Source organism: Mesoplodon mirus, assembly GCF_964341445.2.
Source record: "Mesoplodon mirus genome assembly, contig: HAP1_SCAFFOLD_935, whole genome shotgun sequence".
In the NCBI taxonomy this organism is placed as follows: domain Eukaryota; kingdom Metazoa; phylum Chordata; class Mammalia; order Artiodactyla; family Ziphiidae; genus Mesoplodon; species Mesoplodon mirus.
In genome coordinates this window covers 25,597-52,039 of record NW_028295110.1, presented here as the reverse complement: position 1 = coordinate 52,039, position 26,443 = coordinate 25,597, and the positions used below count along the sequence as shown (strand labels likewise).

The following is a 26,443-nucleotide window of genomic DNA, read 5'->3' as shown; positions in this document are numbered from 1 at the left end:
TTTATTTTATTTATTTTTTTATAAAGATTTATGTATTTATTTATTTGTTTGTTTGGCTGTGCTGGGTCTTTAGTTGCAGCATGCCGGATCTTTTAGTTGTGGCATGTGGGCTCTTAGTTATGGCAGGCACGTGGGATCTAGTTCCTTGAGCAGGGATCGAACCCAAGCCCCCTACATTGGGAGCACATAGTGTTAACTGCTGGACCGCCAGGGAAGTCTCAAGCATTATTTAAAAAACTATATTTACAAAATGTATCTCACATGCTACCTTGGGTGTGCACACAAGCTTTAGAGGCCTGGACTATGCAGAGCCAGTTTGATGTGCCTTGGGAAAATAATGGTTTGACATTTAAGCAAAACTACTGTCTTGAAGACATTCAATTCTTTATGTTCATAAAGTAAATTTTGGTAACAGGGAACACTGACTGTCAATGAAAAAAGTCTTATTACATTCCTGAAAAAGTAAAAGACTCAAAGTGCCTTTGTTACTCTAAAAGGAAAATCATTAGTGTCATTTTTCTATTAACAATAACTTATTAAAGCTCCAAGCAGAAACAACAGCAATCACTTACACAGTGCTTAGTATGTGCCAGGCACTATTTATACAAATAAGTGCATTTAAACCTCATAATGAGGCGTAGAGGTTAAGTGATTTGCCCATGGTCACTAGCTATGAAATGGGAGAAAGGAATTCACTCTGTCTACAAGAGGCGGGCAGGTCAGGCGTGGATCAAGGCCGGAGAGGACGACACCTCTAGGCCACAGCAAGTAAGGGCTGAGCGCGACGCCCCAACCGAAGAAAACTGCCCCACACCGAGCGGTCTCCTGACACCCCGAGCAGGTGCTGGCCTCCGAAAACACGTGTGGGAGCAGTGGGGACAGAGCTCCTGAAGCAAAAAGGAACCGCAGTTGATTATGGAAGATTCTCACAAGAATAACGCTTCAGAGACAGCACCTCAGTCTGGTTCAACAGTTCAGGGAGCTCATATTTCTCATATTCCTCAACAGATGTCATTAAGAGGATCTGCGCCAGTGACAATTGTACCTCTTCCTGGAGAGCAAGTACAGGTTCAGGGGGTCATCCAGACAGCTCAGTCTTCTGTAATTCACCCACCACACGTGCAAACGGTATCATCTTTATCAGAAAGTGAAGAGTCTCAGGACTCATCTGACAGCATAGGCTCCTCACAGAAAACCCACGGGATCCTAGCACGGCGCCCATCTTACAGAAAAATTTTGAAAGACCTATCTTCTGAAGATACACGGGGCAGAAAAGGAGACGGAGAAAATCCTGGAGTTTCTGCTGTCACTTCTATGTCTGTTTCAACTCCCATCTATCAGACTAGCACCGGACAGTACATTGCCATTGCCCCAAATGGAGCCTTACAGCTGGCCAGTCCAGGCACAGATGGAGTACAGGGGCTTCAGACATTAACCATGACAAATTCAGGCAGTACTCAACAAGGTACAACAATTCTCCAGTATGCACAGACCTCTGATGGACAGCAAATACTTGTGCCCAGCAACCAGGTGGTTGTACAAACTGCATCAGGAGATATGCAGACATATCAGATCCGTACCACACCTTCAGCTACTTCGCTACCACAAACCGTGGTGATGACATCTCCCGTAACCCTTACATCTCAGACAACTAAGACAGATGACCCCCAACTGAAAAGAGAAATAAGGTTGATGAAAAATAGAGATCCTGTAATGTGGAGAGCTGTGATTGGAACTAATAACATAGATGGGCGTCAGCCACACTCCAAGATGATGAAAGTTAAAGCGATCATTATCCATCCAGACTTCGATGTGGAATCTTATGAAAATGATATTGCGCTTTTTCATTTAAAGAAAGCAGTGAGATATAATGATTATATTCAGCCTATCTGTCTACCTTTTGGTGTTTTCCAAAGACTGAACCGAAACACGAAGTGTTTTATAAGTGGATGGGGAAGAACAAAAGAAGAAGGTAATATTACAAAAAAATTACACGAAGCAGAAGTGCATTATATTTCTCGAAGTTTTTGTAATTCTGACAAGAGCTATGGGGATATAATTCCTTACACTTCATTTTGTGCAGGTGATGAAGATGGAGTTTTTGATACTTGCAGGGGTGATAGTGGTGGACCATTAATGTGCTACTTACCAGAACGTAAACGATATTTTGAAATGGGAATTACCAGTTACGGATATGGCTGTGGTCGAAAAAATTTTCCTGGTGTCTACAGTGGGCCATCCTTCTACCAAAAGTGGCTGACAGATCACTTCTACCAGAACTGGAAGCAGGCTCTCGAAGAGATATTTGCACAGTCATGCTCATGGCAGCATTATTCACAATAGCCAAAATGCAAAAGCAACCCAAGTGTCCATCAACAGATGAATGGATAAACAAAATGTGGTATACACATACAATGGAACATTATTCAGCCTTAAAAAGTAAAGAAATTGTGTCACATGATACAACATGGATGAACCTTGAGGACATTATGTAAAGAGAAATAAGCCAGTCACAAAAGAACAAATATTGTATGATTCCAATTATATGAGGTATCTAGAGTAGTTAAATTCATAGAGACAAAAAGAATGGTAGTTGTCAGGTGCTGGGAAAGGGGGAGAAATGGAGAATTACTGTTTAATTGGTACAGAGTTTTGCATGATTAAAAGAGTCTGTGGATGGCTGGTGGTGATGGTAGCACAACACTATGCATGTACTTAATGTCACTGAACTGCATACTTAAAAATGGTTGATTGGGGCCTCCCTGGTGGCGCAGTGGTTGAGAGTCCGCCTGCTGATGCAGGGGATACGGGTTCGTGCCCCGGTCTGGGAGGATCCCATATGCCGCGGAGCGGCTGGGCCCGTGAGCCATGGCCGCTGGGCCTGCGCGTCCGGAGCCTGTGCTCCGCAACGGGAGAGGCCACAACAGTGAGAGGCCCGCATACAGCAAAAAGAAAAAAAAAATAAAATAAAATAAAAAAATGGTTGATTGTAAATTTCAAAAAAAAAAAAAAAAAAAGAAATGGGAGAAAGGAGATTTGAACCTAGGCCATTTGGCTTCCGCACCCAAGTTCCTGACTGTTTTCTACCTCAGGGGTCAATGGACTTGCCCTGTACAGGCTCAAAGAAGTTTTCAATTTTTAAAATCTAAATTTAAACATTTCCAGATTTGTGGGCTATACAGTTTCTGTTGCAACTACTCTGCCCCACTGGTGTAGGGTGAAAGGAGCCACAACTACCATGTAAACAATGGGTGCGACTCTGTTCCAGAAAAACTTCCTTTACAAAGCCAGGCGACGGGCTGGATCTGGCCCACCAGCCAGAGTTTACCTATCCCTGATCTGCACCATCAAACTATTAAAAAGCCTTCATGTCAAATTATTAACTAACTTTAGGCCTAAATACAGTCATTATAACCACTGTAAAGTTGTTAAGGCATTATTTTAAAAACTGTATTTACAAATTGCTGATGTACTGACTTTTATTAGTTTAAAAACTACAACAGCTAATAAACACTTGATTCATTTAAGTCTTGAAGACTAGAATGGCATAGTTTCTTCACAGTATTACAATAAAAGTTTTCAGTAAAAAAACATACATAAAAGTATTATTAGGTATTATATATTAAATCTCTTATTTCTAAAATTAAGTGGACTATCTTTACTAAATGGTAGAATCCCAAACTGAAAACTGGTCATATTCTTTCAGCAAAATGAAAGCTGCGCTCACATGTATTAAAAGACAAAAATTAGGGCTTTCCTGGTGGCGCAGTGGTTGAGAGTCCACCTGCCAATGCAGGGGACGTGGGTTTGTGCCCCGGGCTGGGAAGATCCCACATGCCGCAGAGCGGCTAGGCCCGTGAGCCATGGCCGCTGAGCCTGCGCGTCCAGAGCCTGTGCTCCGCAACGGGAGAGGCCACAACAGTACCACACACACACACACAAAAGACAAAAATTAACTGCCCTCTGTATCAATGTATTAATGTGCTTCAATCACATATGTTTTCATGAAAGTTTAAACATAAAATCACCTTTAAGATCTAGGCCATGGGATCTGCTCCATGCCATGTCAGAACACACCCCGTTAAGTTTACTTAACTTGTCTTACGTGTGATAGAATTCTTTATACCTTGACAAATAACTAAAAGGAAAAAAAAAAAAACCCACACACACAATAAGATGAAGAGCCTATACATTTGTCAATCTTGACTTATTTGCTTTTCTTGAGTCAGTTGGAGGTTTATAGCCACATTCTCAAAATCATTAACTACAATCTTCCCAAACAGGTAATTGACGAACAGATGCATTCTAAAACTTGTCAGTAACAAAGCGCTATTCCAGTTTACAGCAACAGTTTAATTCTACTTAGATACTAAAACTGAATACACTGAATACTGCAAACGTTATTCCCAACCACTCAGCAAAGTACTACATACTTTTTCAGATATAGGAAAAAAAAGAAAAAAAAGAAAAAGCATACGATTCTTCCTATTTTCATTTCCAAAGATACATCCCAATCTTAATGATCAATCAGCGATTTCAACGTCAACTATAAACCCAGTATACTGCTGCTATGCAGTGTACTAGAGCAGTAGAAGAGAGAGGACCTCAAACCCTCTGTTCCCTCAAATTCAAAGGCAGGCTTCCTGACCCCTCCAGACCACTACTGGACACAGGGAAGGCACACTAATGTTGCAGGACCCCAACCAACAGTCACCTGCTTTGTGATTACTTCCATGACACACCCTCACCAACACCACTGAGTTTGCTGCTCCTACGGGACGTTACATGTATTTCCTATTTTAACACATACCACAGGGCATCATAATTATGATTGCAGATAGATGTTCTAACAATTGAAAGAGAATGATGACTTTTTTGCTCTTTACATCTTGCTATTTCCCGTCCCATAATATTTCTTGAAGCGAAACCATAAAATATAGACAAACACAAAAAACAGAAAATATACAAAACGTGTGCTTTGCACCTTAACGCAAACTTAAGTAAAATTAGTTCTGACAGTATCCAGCATGACAAACTTCCATGGTACAAACGAGAATGGACCAAGGTTTGAGCAGGTACAGGAGACAATCCAGGCATGAACAACACCAAGGCAAGGTAGACAGGAAGTAACATGGTGTGTAGGAAATCACGAGACCAGTCTGATGGGAAGAGACTTAAACAAGACTGAAACTCACTTTCTAAACCTCCATCTCCAACTGGACAATTCGCAGGACACAGGTGCACCAAAGTGGCCAATTTATTCAATCCCTTTAATATGCAGGAAGAGTTTAAAATTTTACTGGTTTAATTTGCCCCAAAAGCAACTCTCAACAGTTATGGCCTCTGTCGTCGGAGCTTTGTATGAAATTAAGTCAAAGTGTGGAGCTCCTTTGCCTTTTTTTTTTCTCCTTAAAAAAGAAAAGAAACAATTGTTCCGAGTAAAAACAAACATATTCCGAAGCATGTGTACATTGAAAAGTAAAGAAACTTTATTAACAACTTCATAAAAACTGACTTAAAATTTTAAAAAGAAAAAAACATGTTTTGAAGTCCTTCCGACTGGAGTCGTGTCTCATAGTGTCCTTTCTTTACAGAAATAGTCGTATTATGACACATATGCACAAGGATTAACACCATGACACACTGTACACGGCGGGCCCCGGCGAGCTCACCAGTCGTCGTCTGAGTCCAGGTCTCTGGGGAGGATCCACTCCACGGATGAGCCCAACAGAGTCTGAAGCTCGTTCGTGAACTCCACCAGATCTAAGAGCTCCTTACTTTCTGGATTACAGGACTCCAGGTCTTTGGGGCAAGAGAATAAGAGACTTGCTGACACTTGCCGGCAGAACTCGGCCTCCGCGATGGTGACGATTTTCACATTTGGGAAATTGCAGCGGAATATGCAGGAGGACATTTGCAGTTTCTTGAGCAGGTCTGAGAGCAACAGCCAGTTACGAGGCCTACACAAGAGAAAGGACAGTGGTTTGAGTTTCCAGCAAAATTAGAGGCGCTCCCAACTACGAACTACCCGTCTCCTGGCGGTGAAAGGGCCTGCTACTTCCACTTTGATTACCCCACCCCCACCCCACCTCTCACTGTCCTTAGAAGGTCTACTTCTTCTTCTTTTTCTTTTTTAATTTTATTTATTTATTTATTTTTGGCTGCGTTGGGCCTGTTGCTGCGCACGGGCTTTCTCTAGTTGTGGCTCGCGGGCTCTAGAGCGCAGGCTCAGTAGCTGTGGCGCATGGGCTTAGTTGCTCCGTGGCATGTGGGATCTTCCAAGACCAGGGCTCGAACCTGTGTCCCCTGCACTGGCAGGCGGATTCTTAACCACTGTGCCACCAGGGAAGCCCGGAAGATCTACTTCTAGCGGGGGAACTCTGGACTCATGTGCATGTGTTAAGAGGCCACCTAGGGCGGATCAGCCAACTTAGACAAAAGCAGGAGCAGCGCCCCTGAATGAGCCTCGTTGCAGGCCACCACAGTGCTGCCTTGGCTCTGGTCACAACTCAGGTCACCCCTCTCCAAGTAAGTGCACCCCGTTCTAGTCACTAGGGAAAACCAGTCTGTATGCCAACCCAAGGGAGATGGCAAACACCTCTTGGACCTCTCCTCTCCTCCGGCCCTCACGGAGAGAGCATGAGAAACACTCGAGGTCACCTGGCTTTCCTTTCCTTTCCCACACCTCCAACCCGCCCCTCAATGCTGCCGGGAGTGAGGATTTTTCGAGAAGGGAGGTGGTACAATCCTTCCTGATATCCTGCCACGCTTTATCATCTCTATCCCGAATAGAATGTCACCACAAAGGCAGACACGTTCCCAGCCTCAGAGTCCAAGGAGGATGCTACTCCTTAAGCACCGGGGTCAACACACAGCAGAGCAAGGTCTCCTGATGTGTTCACTCCGAAGGGTTGGTCATGGGGCACAGTGGCCCGACCGTGGGGACAAGACTCGATCTAAGCAAATCTGAAGACACATAAGATCCCAGGTGCCACATACGGCTTTCTCTAATCTTATACGAGAAGAGGGTACACATCAGTATCGTCCCGTGGACCTCACGCGCCTTGGAAGGCCCCTATGGTAGCCGTTTGGGGAGGATCCCTTCCCCAAGAGTTTACTGACTGAAACTGCAATTGCAGTCGCTGACTCCCGTGTCCTTTGGGCTCTAGGGGTGTGTTCCAATGAGGGCAGTTGGCTGGGGAGCCCTCCCACCCCCCAAACTTTTCTGGAAAAGTTCCACTGCATTATGTGAGGTCGGTGGACACTTGGTGAGGAATTCACTCACCCCCCAACCCAGCCACCCTCATCTGCTGAAGGGGATTTCTAACTCCTGCCACCCCACAGAGCAGCTGGGCTGGCTCTCGACCACACGCTGGCCACGCTCACCCCTGAGCGACGGACACCTGGACGTTATAACACGGCAAAAGGGGGTCTTGGGAAAATTCAGATTCCAATAGGTCACCATAGGCCTCGTTGCTGTCATCCCGGTCCTCCGGTCCTGGGGGATTTGCTAAAACATCGTAACCACTTTCATCATCTGGTTCTAACCGGGGGGGCAAACAAGAGAGAGGTCAGTAAGCTGGAGCAAGATTCCAGCTGTTCGCCAAAAAGGACCCTGGAAAAATTCTTTCCCAAGCAAGTCCTGCTCACAGCACCACCCCCACCCCCACAAGCCCAACTGAAACGAACAAGGCTGCTCAGCACACACAGCTGCCAGAGAACTCCGAAGAGCAACCGGGGCTACCGTCGTCAGGAGCCTGCAGGTTAGTTAAACAGTCTGGAGAGAGAGGGGGAGAGAGAGAGAGAAAGAGAAACAAGATAACGCCTGCTGGTAAGAGGCAAATGCTGCTGGAGTTTGGGAACATCTCACGCTGGGACTGGTGTCACCTCCTGACAAGTCCCACTGCACACGCCTCCAGGTATCTGACTGAAACCTCCCCACGCGTCCACCCGCCTTCCTGAGGGACTGCCCGCCTCACCGCCCCAGCCTGCCAAACAAAAGCTAGCCTGGCTAGCTAAGAGTTTTCCAGCCCCCCACCTCGCAAAACTCAAAGTATGTATCTCTTCTTTGACAGACTAACGTTGGGCCGCTTTTCCCAGTAAAGGGTCACTTAGAGTAAACGGGGGGTGGGGGTAGGGGGAACCCAGGTGAAAGGCTGTGAAGTCACCGTCTAGATGCTTCAACAAGACCGTGTCTTGACCTCTGCTGTACCTGTTAAGAACTTCTCCAGAAGTTCGCTGTGGTTCACTTTCTTGATGGTTCTACCTGAGTACGTAGCCAGGGTAGGATCGGCACCATAGGAGAGGAGCAAGCGGACAATTTCGAGATGATCATTCTTGACAGCATCGTGGAGAGGCCTAGGAGAGGTGCGGGGGATTACACCTGTGCACGCGACGCTTGCTTCTAAGGACACGGGGCAAAATCGAGCGTGTGTGGCCAAGCCTCGTAGGCGCGCTATTTCACCGAGGAGGTGAGTGTACGGTCGCTGCGACAAATTACTCTGTTATTTCAACACATAACCCTTTACGGGACAGGTGAAGGGACCATCTCAGGCCTAATTCTTCAATGCAAATCTCTCTTAATGCATGGCCCAAGGAGGAACTCAGGCCACGATGAAAACGTTTCCAATGAACTAAATAGTGACAGACTGTAAGAAGGTAACATACGGCGGGCTGGGGGGAAGAACCCCAGCACCACGGAAGCAGATACGACAAGCCATTGTTACACCATTACAAACAAAACCCAAAAAGTGCAGTTTGTAAAAGAAACTAGGGGCAAAGTGGAACCTCTCCTGAAACCAATTTGGAGATAAGTGATCAACCCTCTCGCCCAGAAGCAGTCGACAGGCAGGGCGAGTTCTCAGGAGGATACAGAGTCCTCCTGCTCGTGTCCACTGGGGTCAGGAACACTGTTCACAGTCCCATCCAGAAAGGATGCTATTTGGAAACCATGAACCACCAAATACCTTACGGTTTTGCTCATTTTATGACCGTCAGGAAAGCCCCAGTGCCCTGCCTCGTGGTGGCATCCCAGGTACAACCAGGAAGATGCTTGGGCTGACTCAGACCTGGGCCTCTGGCCAATAAACCGAGGTCAAGGACAGAGTGGGGGCCAGGCCCGGGGATGTGGGTGGACACGGCAGGTCCTATCAAGCCAGTTGCCACTGGACCTGTCTGTACTCCTGCAACTTTCAACTCACATATATGTTCAAGATTGAGATTCAACAGACGCTGGTGAAGAGTCCAGGGTCTTAAAAGAGAACACCCCTGATTATTCATGCAGGCTCAACATTTTCAGGGACTTCTGTCCATAAGAGCGTCACAGACTTTTAAAGTTCTATGTAAATTTGCCAGAAAGATCTGTCCGATTCCATTCTAGAGGACTCCGCCACCAGTGTGCTTACATGGCACTCACTCTCCATCTTTCCTTCTGGGGTTCCCCGCACACCCTGAGAACCACTGCCTATGCCCCAGCAGGGCCAGGCCAAGAGCAAGACCGCCACTGACCCGGTTCCATCCTGGGCACTGCAGTTGACATCGGCGCCATATTCAAGGAGGTGTCGTACGATGTTGAGCCAACCTCTTGCACAAGCCTCGTGCAGGGCACAGTAACCTGCGTTGTCGCGGTGGTTCACATCACAAATCTTGTTCTCCAGGCAGTACAAGACCACTTCCTACGGGGAGAGGAGAGGAGAGGAGAGGAGATACCATCAGACCACGATACAGTGAACCTTGTAAGCGTGACCTCCCCATAGCTTGGCGGTGCCCACTTTCAAAGGCATACATCCTCGGGGCCAAAAGCCCACCATGGCGCGGGCAGGCGGCAGGCATCCTGGTGGGGGGCGAGAGTGCGTGAGAAGGGCGGGCTTGGAGATGCAGACAGTGTTGTCTAAGGCTCTGCTGCACCAGTGGCCTGGCCATGGGCAAGTTACCCTTGAACTTCTCCAAGCTTCCACAGGGCTGCTGAGAGGACGCATTCGGATAGCGATGAAAGCCCTCAGCCCAGGGGCCGACGTGACCAGTACAGAGGTGTCACGGCTGCTAACATCTTAGATGACACATTGCCAAGCACAGACCATTCTCACTTGATGGGTCTGTTCGGTCAGTGGCAGTGGACGATAACACAAGTTTAGATCAAAGTATGGATGACCAACACTTAAAGAGAGCTTAAATCAGCCGGAGAACATTCCCCAGCTTAGAGAAGCAGGGACACCCAGGTCAGCTACATCCTCGCGCCCCTTGTTAAGACCCCAAATCAGAACCTGGGCCTCAGATGCTCTTGTCTGTACGTTAAGTAGAGTTAAAGAGAAGCTCTCCCCCTCCATCCTCGAGGAATGACACAAAATGCCTCCAATAACCCCACCCTCTATTTTGCCTCACTCCACCCTCTCGAGTAAATATGAAAATTTTAGACTGATTCTGCCCCAAGTTAATGACAGGAACCTGATACACCACAGGCTGCAACCTCCACATTTCAAGAATCAAATAAAATGGTCACCGCCCCACCCCCCACCCCGGAGATGTTCTGTGTCAACACTGTGCATTAGAATCACTGTTATTAACCTTCTTTCTTTGGCTTGTTAAAATATTAATATGAACCACTCCCAGTAAGCAGAGCAGGAACTTATTCAATGTTTTATTACCTTAAGAAAGTTTTCAGACACATCGAAAGCATTTGCCACCAGAAAACACGTTATACTGTTTATACTGGGTAAGTCGTGCCCAGCAGAGAGCCGGCAGGTTCTGAGAGCTGGGAGTAGGCAGAACGTGCATGTGGCCCAACACATGGTCTGCAGGGTAAGGGGGGATGCGATGGGGTCAGAACAGGCCTCCTTGTGACATCTCTCAGGTAACTCATCTGTTAAACCCAAAAAGGGCGTCATTCTAGCCGCCCATAAGTGCGAGATGGGTTCTGTAAAGCCTTTTATGCCCTTTGGAGGACACGCCAATCAAAGGTGACCACTCACTTGGGAGCGAACTAGAATGTTCCATTTGCTTACCACGTGAACCCAATGGGGCATGCTGGTAAACCTGGCCATCGGTGCCCTGTTACTTCAGGTCACTGCAGCAGCTCCCTTCCAAAACAAGAGGAGGAAGAGAAGAGGCACGCCCACGAATGCGTTTCTCCGTTTACATCCCAACCTGCCAGAAAGCCCACAATCCTCTGGGCTCCCAGGCCCCGAGCCCTGGTATCCAGGATACCGCATGAAGCTGCTGCGCTTTTAGCAGGCCCTCACTAGCCAGACTTGAGTGGACGGCTGCAAGCTAATGAGCTGTGTGCCCCAGCCAGGGAGAGGCCCTGTCACGTGGCTCTGGGATCAGGTCTGAACGCCACCAACTGCTGTGCACACATCAATTTACTCAACCCAGGGTTTATTTGCTGTGACAATCATGGCCTTCACCTGGAAACCTTCATCACTACTAGGGCAGATTCAAGGGTACCTAGAAATGAAAGGCCGTCCAAGCTGGTGGGTAAGTCAACTCTCTTCTCCTGGAAGATGGCAGCAAAGGCAGCAGTAGCCCCACGGCCAGGTCAGACTTTTGGCCACGGGCTGTCCTAACTCAACCACGTTGATCCCACTATTTACACAGTGCTTCTCATTTCCCCAGACGAGGACGTCTTCTGTCACCCACAGGAACCCAGGAGATAGCAGGAAAGGAAGGTAGTACTATCCTCATTCAACACTTGGAAACTGAGGCCCAGAGATATTAAACCCCAAGTTCAATTAACATGAAGTACTAGACCTATAACTCAGGTCTTTGGTACCTGGTCAGCTGGGAAGATTCAAAAGGCCCAAGAGGGCCCCAGTTAGAGGGATGCAATCCAGCTGTGACGAGCATCCCACAGGCCTTCTCTGTTGGGGGTCAAGTGGGCTAACTACACTCTCCTAGCTAGGAGGGTGATGGCCTCTAAATGGATGGCAACCGTCGCCACCAACACTTTCTCTAACTGACAGTGAAGAGGCGGGGCGAGTCTGTCGACGCAACACATTCCTTGGTTTATTTTCTCCGCTAGAAATAAACGGGAGTGTCTGAAGGGCAGCCCAGCCATTCCCGAGCAAAGTCAAACTGCTTTTGTCGGACAGCTCTCTGTTCAGCGGCTATAAACCGAATGCCACTACCCGCAAAATGTAACCATAAAGGCCATAAGCCCGGCGTTGTGAGTTAATTAAATGCCTCATTAACTTTTTAAAAAACATGACTTATTCAATTCATAGAAAATTTAACCATCACCACTAAAGGCACAAGCATGTGGTTGCACACTGGCGTTTTAGCCTAAGAAATAGAAGCCTTTTTCCCAGGAGGGAAAGGTTTGAGATCTTTGGCCAAGTGATCTATTTAACGCGGATCTGAAGCCAGAGTGTGTTTCTAAACCTCCAGAACCAGATTATCATGACATAAAGCTCAGACAGCCTTTATACTGCACATGGTATCTTTGGCTAAGCAGAAGAAAATAACCAAGAATGCTAAAGACAAAACTTCAGGAAAACCCTCCCAAACCACACCCTTATCTGCTTAAGCAAACTGTCCTTCAATTTTAAAAGGTTTAAGCTGCCACATCTCCCAACTGGGCCATCATCCCAACATTTAAAATTCTGCCCAGAGAAATCCCAGAAAGTTGGATTCAAAGTTGAAAGCGTTCATCTACTTGTCACAATGTTCAGCATCAACACTGGTGATCTGTGGAATCTACATATTGAAATTTACATTTGAAGAAAAAAACAAATCCGACCCTAAACATTCCCAAGGCTTCCTGTGCAATCAAAGGCCAGGTAGCCTAAAAAAGTATGGATCAAGTGCCCCTTGGCCCAGGCCTCAGAGCCACCAAACCAAAATGGAAACTGTCTTAGAGGACCAACGAGGGTCTTTTGACGTCTCTGGTCCCAAAGGGAGGCTGCTGGAAATGATGCCAAGTTCACAGGTGGGGCTCGGAGCCCCGCCCTCCACGGCGGGTGCAGCAGCACCCCGCCACCCCCATCTCCAGCATTTGCTGGAAGCGGGAGTCTACTTTTTCAACCCTAACCCAAAAGTTGGGGTTAGGGGTCTCCCCCACCACCTCCAGCGTTTGCTGGAAGCAAGGAGACTATTTTCTCAACCACAGGGGGTCTAGCTCAACACTATGTGCAACATCTGCTCTGTCCTCCCAGGCGCCCGCTCTCAGCTCTTGGGAAACCAACTGGGTGCTCCTTGGACTTCACCTGCAAGTAACTGCGCTAACTACCAGAAAGTGCTCTCTAGCTAATGGAGAGGTCTCCAAGAGACGTGTAGATATACACAAGAGCACATTCAACCCACAACAACAACAAAACACCCCCAAACTAAGCATAGCCCTAGTGCTTCCAACTTCCCACCCACAGTCAGGCCTTAGGGCCAAGGCAGGCACACTTCCAAGGGCTCACGGCACTATGGACCGGGGTGGGGGGACACGATGGGAGATGGGGGACAGGGGCACAGAGCTGGCTGAGGGTGTGGGTGCCAGGGCTCCGGGCCAGCCTGGGTCCTGCCACCCCAGTGCTCAGCCACACCTCCACGCTCAGCCTGCTGAACCGCGTTTTACTGTCACCATTCAACTCCCAGAGGGCTGATGCCAGCACAGAAAAATGCCTTTGCCCTGTGGGCTATCACATCACAATTGCTACTGACAAGTATGGTGGGGGAACTGCACAGGGCATGGAGAGGCATCTGTCTCACAGAGGTTTTGAACTGTAAAAAGGGCAATTCCAGTGTGAGCCAGTCTTGCTGAGGAGCGTGGTGGGCTGTGGAGCACTGCTGGATTGCTACCTGTACGGGGATCAGCTAACCCCTCTGAGGCTCAGTTTCCTCATCCGAGAGTGGGCTAGTACTCGTTACTCCCAAGTGAAGATGTTAAAAGGGTGAAAGGAGTTACTACAGATCACACGGGCTTAGGCAGATACCAGCTCTCTTTCTATGTTGCTCTAGCAATAGAGGCTGTCACTGTCATCAGCCGTGCTGGGTTGGGATACAGCAGTGTGGACAGGGAGTTTTGTGCAAGGCTCAACCCCTGCTCCCCGCCCATCAGCCCTCGGCTCCCGTGCCCTCTCAGAAAGAGACTGCTCAGGTCTGCCCCACTCCCACCCCTACTCTGCACAGACACTTCCCACCCGCTACCCCACAGGGGCATCACTCTGCCCCAAACAGCACAAGTTAGTAGAGCTAATAACTACTCTCCTTCTTGCTATTCAGAATCCAAAAGGGCTCATTAAAATTCCCCTGGTCGCCAAGCCCTGGGTTAGGTCAGATTTTATATCAGAGATAAGTGAGCCGGACTGGCCAAAGCAGCCTACCTGCCTGAACGGGAACGGAACATCAGAGAGGCCTGCCTTTCTTTTCACACCACGACTGAACAAGCCACCAAAGAGCCCGCAGTGTGAGCGGGGCCAACGCAAACACCCTGCTGGAACACCCAGCCCAGCCCGCCACGTGGAGGGGGCTGGGCTCTGAGACCCGCCCCCCATCCCCAGCCAGTGTGTCCCCCACCCAAGGAGCAGCAGCCGGCGGATCCTGATCCGGGGCACCCACAAGGATGCTCACCTCGTAGCCAAGCCGGGAGGCCTGCTGTAGGAGGGTCTCGCCTGCGTTCTTATTGACAATAAGTCTCCGCGCTTCCGGTGGCATCGGGCGGGACTGGGTGGTCTCTGGAGGGGAGCTTGAGCATGTCAGCTGCGAGACCTGGGAAGATGGTAACAATTGCTGCAAACGGTCCAAGGGCTTCTGGTCCTGCTTGGCCGGCGAAAGATCATAGTCGGAACTGGGCTCGGGCCGCTCCTGAGTGGAGGAAAGCACTTTTCCTCCTCTCTGTCTGAGGGAGGCGGGGCGCGAGGAAGGGGCTGCATTTTTACTCGCTGGAAACTTCACCGCCACCCAGGAGACAGGTCCCCTAGGAAGGGGCAGTGACATTTTTGGGGGAGGGGTTCAGGAAAAGGAAAGCTTTGTCCCCAGAAGCAGAGAAGTAGGCAGGTGGGATGTGCCTGCACAGGCCCGGGGGGCGGGGGAGAGCCAGGGGCAAGAGGTACCTTGCCATCCGCATTGTCCACGTAGGAGTCCCCTGGCAGCGACAAGCCCCGCCTGGGCTCCTGAGGGATCAAATGCTTGGTTTTGCACGGTCGCTTCGCGGATGGTTTCTCGCTGTTGTCGGTGTATTTCTGCGGCAGGGGCGAAGGCTGCCGATCCATTTCTCCGTCCGTGCACAGCACATCTGTCAGGGGGAGAAGCAGCGGGCGTTACACAGTTGTAGCCGGTGAGGAAAGAAAAGCCCATTGTTAGCACTGATCGTTGGAGCAGATTCAGTTTTTAAAGATATACCAATTATGTTTTCAAAGCACTAATATTTTAATTATCCCACATTCAACCGGCAAATAGGCTAACCCACGAAACGCCAAATGGCAAGTCGCTTCAAAGGGCCGCAAGAGAGGGCAGAAGCCAGCCCTTCGTGCGCTCCCGTCCCCACCCGTGGGGGGCCTGGGTGCTTGGGACAGGGCGACTGGGGACAGCCTGAGGCTGGAATGAGGGCACTGACAAGCGCCCGGGGTCACCCAAGACTTCCCTTCCTGCCCAGCCGCGGGCTGGGTGATGAGGAGCAGCCCAGGAAGTCGAGCTCCCGCCTCACTGTCCATTCCATAAGGAAGTGTGCAGGCTGAAAGGACCTCATGAAGAAAACTCCCCGCTCGCCACACGCTACTCTTGTCAACTTGGATGGCGCTCAGGTCCCCTCCAGGGCCGTTTCCCACAGAGGGCGAGTGATCCACCCTCCAGGAGCGCCCCCCGCCCCGTGTGTACCTTGTTCATTGTCACTGCATTTAAGGGACTCCTCCAACCAGCTGCTGTTGCTTTTGGCCTCTGCCCTTTTCCTGCCAGGTTTCTCTTCGGAGATGCTATTGCCCTGGGGGGTGACCGCAGGCTGAACCGCCTGGGTCACTTCCTTCCTGCCCTGCCGGCCAGGTTTGCTCTCTGCTCCCCCCGTTCTCTAAGGTGCAGCAAGCGGCGCTGCTTTCTGGGATGGAGCCCTGTTAATTCAATGCACACCTCAGGTTGGTCAGCTCACTATAATGTGGCTCTTCTAAGTGGTTAGAGGAACTGTTTGTCATTTCCCTCTCAGGCCAGTCAGCTAATGGAGAAGTAACTACAAATTAATGAAGAAGCCCCCCGGGGAAGGGGTGGGGGTGGGGAACAAACTGTCTTACACATCACTAACAGGGGTGGGGGGAGGGGACGGGTGTGGTCACTGTGTTGGCTGGAACTTGTCACCAAGTCTCGGGAGGGGGCCTATTTGCCTTTGGCCACCTTTGGGCTCCAGCCCCTGCACCTGGCTTTGGGGGGGTGGGGGGTGGGATGGGGGTGGGGGGTGGGGAGGTGTGAGTGGCTCCCCCCAGGGCTCCAGGGTGGGACTGGAACTTTCCACTGCTCCGCTCCAGGACTTCCGTAGGGTGCCCTGCGGGCCCGAAGCCAAACCAAGCTCACCTCTGGAGACCCGTCTCCGCTTGGCTTTCAGCAGAGAGTCCTCCGGGAGCCCAGTGGTCTCAGTGTGGTTCCTATCGCCAGACACCTTGCGCTTTCTGTTCAGCCGGAGGGTGGGGCTGCGTGACGCGTCCGGGGCCGCCTGGTCGGCGGGGGACTCTCTGGGGGGCTCCGTGTCCATGTCCTCAGGAAGATCACTGTCTTCTAGGGCTTCAAAGCGGTCAGCTTTGCTTCCATCATAACACTCCCCTAGGGGAGGGGAGACAACCCGGAAAGGAGGGAACAAAGGTCACCAGGAGCAGGCAGGACCCCCATGCCCAAGGCAATCTGCTACCAACAGACCGCCCCCCTTTGGAGACCAGGGGCCTCACACGCCGGAAGCACAAAACCCTCAGAAAGACGTCCCGAAGGAAGGACAGCTGAACACAACCAGCAAAGAAAGCAGAAAATGAGGCGCGTAGTCCACTCACAATCCATCCTTCAAGGGTCAAGGTGAGGCATCTACACCATCCGTCTATAGGCATGTGAGATCACTCCCTAACTGCTTAACTCTCCAAGGTGGCTTACTTTTAAAGGGGGGTGAGTGACCTCACAGTAAGATCCAACCAATCAGGGCAGAGCTACAAATGACTATGGAAACAGCTGCTAGTAAACAAAAAAGGCTGATGTCATCAAGAGACCAAATAGCCCCCAACTGCCATCTACACAGACATAGCACCAATGTTCACTTGGGTCAGCAGGGGCGAGGGTGAAGAAAAAGGGTAGGGAAAGAATGGTGGGAGGCTGGGAAGCTGGGGAGACCAAGGCAAGAGGAGCCTGGCAAAGGGAAAGGAAAGGCTTCCTGGTGCACACACAAGGGTCAAGGGCAATTTCAAAGAACTCAACCAGATTGCTACAAGTCCGTCTGTCCTCTTTCCACACCCGTGGGGGGAAAAGCATTTCACTGCCATCGAGGGGCTGCTCCTATTTCCTGTCTAGGAAGAAGGCCCTCAGTGACACCAGTCACCCACCTGGCACGTCTCCACGCCTTCCTTCCCAGGCAACAAGCATCTAAGGACATTTCAAAGACAAGACTCCAACCCCCTTCATGGGGGTGGGGTGGGGGGGGTGCGGCGGGCAGGGCTGAACTGCTCACACCCCAGCTCCGCCTGTGTTGCTCCTGGCCCCTCTGCTCAATCTAGCATCCACTTGGGGCTTTTCCTCCAATCAGCCCAGCCTAACATCACTCCTCACTTTTGCTCTAGCCAAAGAAACAGTTCAACTGCTTTGCTAGTCACATTGTTTCTAACACACAAAGAATTCCATAATGATCACTGTGCTGTTAAAGAGTTCCCCGAAGATGACCCTGTGTCCATCACCGGCCGGGGGTGGGGGTGGGTGTATGAGTTTGGTATTTCGTTAACACCTGAGCTAAGCTCCCACAGCCCGTTTTTCTAGATGAAATCATGGACACACCCCTCACATGCTGCTCGCATTTCTCCTCCTCTCCCTAGACCACTTCAAGTATCACTCCCACTTCTGCCCAGCCGGCTGGTCCCCTGATCAGCCTCTCTTGGGGGCATTCCCAGCATTTAATGGCAGCCAGTTGTGGGGATGAACCTCACCCTGGCCTGGGCTAGCCTAACCTGTGCTCTCAATGGTGGAACACACTTAGCTTTTCTCCAAGGGTATCCCAAGGTGGGGCAGATCCCCATCTACTCTTGCCGGAATGGTGGAATCACCCCAACCGCGAGGGTCTCCTGCCATGGCAGCAGGAGAAACCCCAAACACCTGGCCTGTGCTTACGGGTGATGCAGCCCAGGCTACCGCAGGCCCGGTGAAGACGGCGTGCTGCAACTCTCACTCCGGCTGCTCTGTGACCCTCTTAAGCACTCGGGCAGGAATGGCGCCGCTTTACAACTCGGCCCCCTTCACTTGTAAAGTGGGAATGTTACTGCTAGCCTCCCTCCAGGGGTGGGCTTCATAATCACGGGCCGGGCTCAGCACAGAGAAAGGCTGGAAAAATCCCTTTAACCAAAAGATGCCAAGACTTTCAGACCAGCCTGAATCTCAGGCCTGAAATGTAGGAAATTTTAAGAGGTGAGCCCTGCTGGTTACACCATTGGACTTCTCTGGTCCAATCTGGTCCAATCAGCCTTCCCTAAAAGCTCCGTGGGAGGGCATCCATGGAGGAATGGATGGGCTACCTTAAGAACCCCCATGTCCAATTTGAAAGTTTCTTTTTCCAAACTAGGTCCATCCACCCTTCCCCCAACCCCGGAGCCTTTTAGGGCAAAGATCTCAATTCCCCTCAGCTAAGGCCCCCCAAGACCTTACGCTAGTGTGACCTTACCCAGGCCACTAATAACCCTGAAGGACACCCACCCCGACTGCCCAAGATGCCCATGGCCACCAGCTATGGGGTAGAGGCTCCGTGTCACTTGGAGCTTCTCAAAGACTGTTCTAACCACGACCCACAGGAGGATGACCCTGGAGGGCAAAGGAGATGGGGAGATAAATAGATACACGGGGATCCTAACCATCAGGCTTTGCCATCATTGCTACTTTTGGCCCTTCTAAAAGTGGGAAGCCATGTGCCCTTGGTCACCCAGTCTAAGCAAGATGTGAACGTGGTCCCTGCAGCATGGTCCTATGACTCACAGCACCTATATCCCAAATGCATTATGGTTGTACCATAGCATCACCTCACAGAAGCATCACCACAGCAACATTTACAAGTCACTGTGGCAGCAAAGCACCCTCACCATGGTTGAGCCATGCCCAGTGAGGCCTAAACGAGGTGAGAGGGTTCTGAGTCGCTGGAAGGCTCCCCAGGATTAAAATCCCCTTCTCTGTAGCTTAACTATAGTAGCACCTCCAGTCAGGGCTAACCTTGATCAAAGTTACACCCGCTACACAAGGAGTGCAGGGACCTCTGTTCCAAAGTAGTTTACAAACGTGCAGGTGCTCAGCTGGAAGAGAAGTTCCCTGAGCAAAGAAGTTTCATGAAGCCCCTCGACTGAGGCTTCCTCCAGCTCCTGGCCAGGCACTGCCACTGAGCAGGTCCTAGGCCTGTCCCAGCCAAGTGGTTGGCAAGGGAGATGGTTACTCCAAGTTTGAGAAGGAAGGGACCAATGCCTCCTTGCCCCGCCCCATCTTCAAATGCCACTGAGGGTTCCTAGTGATGAACTTCCAAGTCTGAGGAACCTCCAAACTCATTTGGTGAACTTCCAAAATAAAAATTTCACTCAGCCACCCATGTGATCATAAAGAATAAATGAGTATCTCGGCCACTGTGTTTTCAAGTTAATTTCTTTTTTAAACAAGCCCCTAGCAACAAGATGCACCTGCACCAGGACAACCAGGGCCACGCAAACAGCACCCACCACCTTGGAAGCTCCTGGTCCCTCCATGGGTAGGGGCTGCCTCAGAAGGGGGAAGGCATCTTGAAGGCATCCTGGACCCTCTCTGTGACCCCTGCCCGCCCCAAATCCCCGCCCCAGCTCCCATGTGCTCACAGCTCGGCTCTCGGCCACACCGACACCCATGAGAAGGACCTGAGCCCGTATCAGCTCAAGACATGATGGCCCAAGAACAAGAAGGCCCGTTCATATCCAGCTGAATGGAGTGAACACCTGCTGGGCCTTGGACGTGGAGGCCGTGGTAAGAACAGTGGCCCCTTCAGGTGACCTTTCCTGACCAGCTAGTTACAAACCCCACGTCTCTACAAGACAGAGGGTGGGTGGGGAACCCACCTCCGTTGCCCCAACCTTTCAAACGGAGCCCCTCACCTTCCCCAACCCTACTCCTGCCCTCCCATGGTGGCGATTCATGGCTCACTGGGCCATGTCCCGGGTGCTCCAGGAAGAGACCCGTCGGTCGGTCTGAGATTGGAGGCAGGCGGTGGGGGGAGGGGGCTTTCGGAATCATCTGGGGCTCAGGCCCTGCTCCCCATCAGCCACACCGAGTTCTCGTCTCCACGCTCAGCAGGAAAGACTGGGAAGGACGCACACAAACGTCTCTGGGAAGAAGGGCGGGTGAGGCCACTGAGACGTGAAGGGCAGCGGCCACCCTGGGTTTGGCCACGTTGCTGGAGAAAAGGGCGAGAAGACTCGAGGCTGGTTAACTGCCCGCTCCCTTCCTCCAGCCTCCCTCACCGTCCACCCACAACAGGCAGATCCCCTCCTCAGAAAAGTGCAGCCCCGTGAACTTGGCCTTGCCCACTTTTATCACATCTCTCTGAGAAACTTCCCCAAGAGCTGAGTTATGAGGCCACTCGGGAGGGTAAGGGCTGCGTGTCAGCTGTGAGCACAGGCAAGGAGGGAGGCCTGGACCCTCCGTTTTTCATTCCAATCCCGAGGGGGAGGAGCTCAGAATCGGCTACTCCAGGCACATCAAGAGCCCCATCCCTCGGGTAAGGCCGCCACTGACTAGCCCCAGAAATCCCCTTCTACGGGAGCCACGTAGGACAAACCGGTCCCGGTGTGGCTTACCCAGAACCCTGGCCACAGGCCTTTGTCTGACCCCAAAGATGAGCTGGGGGAGGGCAGTGCTCCAAGCAGCAGAGAGAAGCACACGCTGTGGCTGACCACAATTTTCCCAAACTGCATCAGGCACCCACGACCTAAGCGTGCGGGCGAACGCTGACCCTACGACTGGGTCCAAGGGCCTGGGCCTCCCAAACGTGCCCACCACCCCCGACTGTCCTGTCTCAGGAGGATTTCACGCCCACCCTGTCCTCGACGTTCACCTAGGTGCCCTCACTCACCATCACCGGTGAGGTTTCTGGGGTCCGGAGCAGGCTGCAGGCCACAGGCCACAAGCACGCACACTGAAGAAAGCGGGAGAAAGACCTCCACTTGCTGCCAACACATCTCATTAGCCCAGGAAGTCTCGAGGGCAAAGCCCGAAGTCAACCCCAGTGGGGGAGCAGCTGATGGGACCGCAGAGTGTGACTCGAGGCAAACACTAGCTTTCTCTCCAATTTGGCCTCCAAAACAGAATACACCCCGTCTGGTAGGAAGAACGCCCTCGTTGATCCCACGCCCTTGGAGCGTGCTGTCAACTCCTAATGACTGCAAACAAGCCTGCCACAGAAAATAATTATGCTCGTCTTTCTGGTGCCTTCATCAGCCCTCATCTCACTTTAACGAAACCTCTGCCTTTGGAGGGAGAATCCGAGTACTCTCCACTCCCTCCCACAGGAGACTGTCACTCTGGAGGGTCTGGCTCTGGCTGCAAGTGTCATTCCACTGCTACCAAAAACCCGTATCCGTACCTGCTCCAAAACAGAACACATACCTGCTACGCTGGAGGTCTTGCACCGCCATTCCTCTGCTCTACTGTATCAGACTATTACTAACTACAGGACTAGCATTGCTCCGGAAAAAGGAGATGCGTGCCAGGAAACATTTCATAGGTGCTTCACTCCTGGATGCCGCAACACTCAAAAGGACAACCAGCCTTGCAATCCACAGCTGGGAAGGGTGGCCAGAGCAGCCCGTTCTCCGAACAGCCAGCACCCAGACGCTGGGCCGTCGGAAGCGTATTGTTTCCTCTCACCTCCCTCGGCACTGGGAGCGGAACCGCCCCGTTCCCACCGACGTGGTACCACACGCGAGCCGCCTGGGTTCACTTACATCTCTCACTGTCGTTCTGGTCGGCAATGGCCTCCTCCAGGGCGACCGACTTTGGCTTTTTGTCCTGACTTCCTTTCAGCCTTTCCCAGTCAGCGGGGCTGAATTTGCGCACCTCGGAGTCTTTGGTCGTGGGGTGGCCACCTTCTCGCACTTTCATCTCCAACTCGGAGAAGCGCATCACTGCACGCTACAAAGAGAACGGAGATGGTAAAAAGACACACCTTACCACCAAAGCTATTTCACTGCCCTTACCTTAAAGGAAAGTATCTTCAAAGAAAAGTTTGCCCAAAACCAACCACAATTTATGATACGACTGAGATATTTTTAAATTGAACGATAAAAACGTAAGAGTGTCTATGTGTAACTAGTCACACACTCTTTCTTCGTAAAGCCATATGTATGTAGAGATATATGTGGTGTGTATGTATAGCCATACATACACTGTGGCATACAGACAGACATTCTCTTTCGAAGGTAAATAAAACAAAACAAAAACACAACGCAAAGAAAGCGAAACAAAAACACAACAGAAAAGAAAACAAATGCACAGTGAATAAAGACGACCATGGCCCACAAACTTCCCTTTGTATATTTGGAAATGAAATTTAACTCAAAAGGTTTATGTAAGATTCTAGTAATAAAAATTTGAAGAACTGACCTCACAGTAAGCAGCGGGTAGACATAAAATACTGTCCTCTTGTAATCCTTCCATCTATGTCATTAAAATGGGCACTCAATGGATCATTTAAATAACTTCATCCATTTTTATAAGCATAAACCAATTTTTTTCTTAACATTGCAAAACAATTTGGCTTTATTTGTCTTTTAATTAAAAGTAAAATATCTTAAGGAAATTCCTATACAACATCTATCATTCACTAGCAAGTTAAATACATACTCTATCCCTTTAAGCAAGGTTTGTGTTTTTGTTTTGTTTGTTTGTTTGTTTTTTGGGTGGAAAAAAAATTGCACGAATCTCACAGACATGCGGCCGCTACACACCTCCACCAAGTATCACGTAAGGCATTCTAAGCAGCGCTTTTAGGTATATTTGTTAACGTACAGTAACGGCAGAGAAATCAAAGCGACTGATAGGTAAATGTCATGCAGTCTTTTAGACATCCTTCGCAATAATTAAAACTTCCGTTATCAGCATTTGAGTGGAGTTCGCTTAAAATCTACAGAATAACTTAAAGTATCCACTTACGTTCCCTTACTGGACACATTTCAAACATTTAAATTATCCTAAGCTTCATTAACCAAATCAGCCCGGTGTCCTGCCCTATCATACCCCCGGCCCCCTCCTCTTCACACATTACAAAAACCTGACAACTGGTCAGGCTCCTGAAATTCGGGTGGGGGGGGGGCTCACCTGCAATGCCCGCTGCTCCCGGCCGAGCTGACTGGAGTCTGCGTACAGTCCGGTAGCGACACACTTGAACCGGGCACCCACGTAACCCGCGGAGTTTGCGATTCTCTTTGCCAGCTTAGATGGCTTCGGGTTCAGAACTTTGCCATCGGTTGATCCTGCCTCGTCAGCTCCGTCTTTGGTGTAGGTGGGGGTGACGTCCACACTCGGTGGGGCACTGCCCACGCAAAATGGTTTGGGATCCTCTTGGGTTTTCCCGAAAGTGACCGCAGAGCCGTCGCTCCCCAGGGTCGGCTCCAGGAATGGAGTCGAGACCGGCGTCGCCAGGTTCTCCTTGTTGGTTACCGCTGGAACATTTTCCTTGCTTAAGCCGGAAACTGGCTGGCCCGGAGCCTGTTTGAAAGTATAGGCTTCGCGGAAGTCACTGATGCGCCCCAACTCCTCTCTCAGGGCAATGAAATCCCGCCGTGGCTGTAGGGCCACATTTTACTTTTTTATTTTTAATATATGTTCACATGTTTCCATAAAGGATCCAAGGTGCCCCATAACGTAAGGACACACAATATTAGCTTTAAAAAAACATGAAAAAAAAAAAAAAGGGAAATCATGATCCTGGAAATGGGTTGTATCCTTTTAAGGGGTGAGAATAACAGAATGAGTGAGCCAAAGATTTGGGAAAGGATCTCACATTTCCAAATGTCCAAATCTTAAAATTGCACCAAGTGGGAATGCAGCTGTGGCAGTATTAACCTGAGAGAGCTCTATGATCGTTGTCTTGACTCATCACTTGCTTGCAAGGTTATAAACGACAGGGTAAGTGAAGGAGGGCAAGTAGACAGATAAGAGTCATTTCCTCATTCTCAAAAGAAGGGGCATCACCTAGGGAAGGGGACTCCAAAATCCTACAGGAATCCTCTGGATATACTAAATTTTCTAGGTGGCAAAAGTATCTCATTTGACCCTAGCAGCCAGATGGAACTTAGAAAAGTAGTGAAAAGCTACTCAATTGAATGCACGTCATATGACTACGAGCACGTCAGTGAAAAGTTCAAGGGAAGATGCTGTGGAAGAGCAGTTCACCTTGTGCTTGAGCGTCCTCAGAACGTGCAATGGGAGGTGCAGCACCTGCTCTGTCTCACAGGGACCCTCCAACCTCTAAACGCATCTTTCCTGGGAAGCTGAATTCAAAAAGTCAATTTAAAAACAAGATAGGGCTTCCCTGGTGGCGCAGTGGTTGAGAGTCCGCCTGCCGATGCAGGGGACACGGGTTCGTGCCCCGGTCCGGGAAGATCCCACATGCCGCGGAGCGGCTGGGCCCGTGAGCCATGGCCACCGAGCCTGCACGTCCGGAGCCTGTGCTCCGCAATGGGAGAGGCCACAACAGTGAGAGGCCCGCGTACCACAAAAAATTAATTAATTAATTAATTAATTTAAAAAAGATAAAAGTCTCTAGTAGAGAAATTGTATCAGAGCCTAGTATTAAGAGCTGTAGAGCCACAAGTTTCCCATGATACAGCCTTAGCAGAGGCTGTTAAGGCAGTGACAGAAAATTTGTACCGAGGGAAGTAGCAGAAGAGTTTGCCTACAATTCACGAAAAGGATCCCTGCACTTGGCCTGAAGGAAATCAGCAAAATTTGTAACAGCTTGTGTATTTGTATGCGGGATTGAGAATGAATTTAATTTTTTGATTTCTCTGAATTATCACATAAGATTCAGAAGATGCTCTCTCTGCCTAGAAGCCACCCCACTGGGATAACTATGCCTACGGAGTTCCTTTGCCTATGACTCCTACTTGCTAACAGACTGGCAGCCTGGCCCCAGGGCCTGGTCGCTGCTCCCAGTGCAATGGTGGATATGGTGTCAACGGTTGCAAAATCAAAGCCCCTTACATCCTCTCCATGCCTCGGTCCCACCCCCCACCCCACTCACCATTGATGTTCAGGAAGGGGAAGGCGTCCTGGATGGGAACGTGGTGCTGTGACTGGTCCAGCTCATCTTCCTCATCTTCTTCATCCACATCATTATCTTTCTCATCCCAAGGAGCAGATCCAGTGGATCCTACCCGAGAAACACACACACACACACACACACAAAGGTCAAAAGTGAGGCGCTCACGTTGCACTGTCATCCCTGCAGCTGACCCACTGTTCAAGCTAGGCACTGCCAGCACAGAGGTTCCTTGGGTTCAGTGTGCACCCTCAATGCCAAAGAGTGGGAACCAAGGGTGTTCACCCCACTCCCAGCTCCTCCTACGGAGCCCCAGTGCAAGCTCTCATCCCCTCCCCTATCCAGGAGCTGCAGACCCTACTCCCTTCTCCTAGAAATCTTTTAATTCCTACTCTAAACCCCTTTCCACACATTCGCATCCCTTCTAAGGGCCCAAGGAGCACAGCTTCTCTCCTTTATAAGCTTACTGTGAAGACAGACCCTTCCCTCATGGCAGAGCCTCACTAGATGCACTGGAGGTCAAGTCTAAATTATCTGGCTCTTAGTCGGAACTGGCTCAACATTGAGTAAATATAGGGATCAGGTGGTATTCTCCTAGGAAAAATACCATACAAATTAAATGATCACTTACCCATCATTTATAAAGAGAACTTAACAGCCTTCATAATGTCATGGCAATTGATTCTTAGAACAGCCTTTGAAATACGCAGGAAAGATGAGAACCCAGATTTTATAGTGGAAGAAGCTGAGGCTCAAAACGTTGAATGACTTGATTCAATGTCCCACAAGTAGTGAAATGGAAAGACCGAGGTTTATAACTCAGACCTTCTAAGTTTTAAGCCCTCCTTCTTCTAAACTACCTGGCCTCTCTTCTCAGTGTTGAGTCCCAAGAGAAGTTATTTTTTATAGAACTCAATACCCCCTCTTCTTTCTAATGCTTTACTGTTCCACTGGGTGGGCAGGAAGACTGTGCTGAGTTTATATCTTTTGTTCTCTGGGTTCTTTCTAGGGACAGCATTTCTTGCTTTATTT

General features: G+C 50.0%; 2 protein-coding genes and 1 pseudogene across 3 annotated transcripts in view; 1 reads left to right on the top strand and 2 right to left on the bottom strand.

Moving 5' to 3' along the window:
* The window catches only part of LOC309797744 (centrosomal protein of 78 kDa-like), a 30,575-nt pseudogene extending 24,959 nt beyond the window's left edge, over positions 1 to 5,616 (bottom strand). Inside the window, exons 1-3 of the transcript in view lie at positions 5,593 to 5,616; positions 5,196 to 5,268; positions 4,029 to 4,138 (exon numbers count right to left, since the gene is read on the bottom strand). The product of the transcript in view is annotated as a centrosomal protein of 78 kDa-like (transcript). The remainder of the gene's footprint in view (positions 1 to 4,028; positions 4,139 to 5,195; positions 5,269 to 5,592) is intronic.
* On the top strand, positions 724 to 2,343 carry LOC309797742 (uncharacterized protein; the record flags this gene model as incomplete). The annotated part of the gene is made up of 1 exon (XM_082646173.1): positions 724 to 2,343. Exon 1 carries the CDS (start codon positions 916 to 918, stop codon positions 2,341 to 2,343), a length of 1,428 nt encoding a protein of 475 aa, XP_082502299.1. The 5' UTR covers positions 724 to 915.
* LOC309797740 (BCL-6 corepressor-like) lies at positions 5,287 to 25,811 on the bottom strand. Its single transcript, XM_082646172.1, is given in 15 exon segments — positions 5,287 to 5,960; positions 7,387 to 7,543; positions 8,213 to 8,358; positions 9,508 to 9,674; positions 14,554 to 14,808; positions 15,036 to 15,223; positions 15,226 to 15,287; positions 15,750 to 15,978; positions 15,981 to 16,046; positions 16,049 to 16,126; positions 16,480 to 16,725; positions 22,095 to 22,281; positions 22,753 to 22,806; positions 23,467 to 23,856; positions 25,394 to 25,811. Coding segments are annotated over 15 exon segments (2,520 nt in total). The 5' UTR covers positions 25,397 to 25,811; the 3' UTR covers positions 5,287 to 5,668.
* Positions 25,812 to 26,443: the final 632 nt, after the last annotated feature.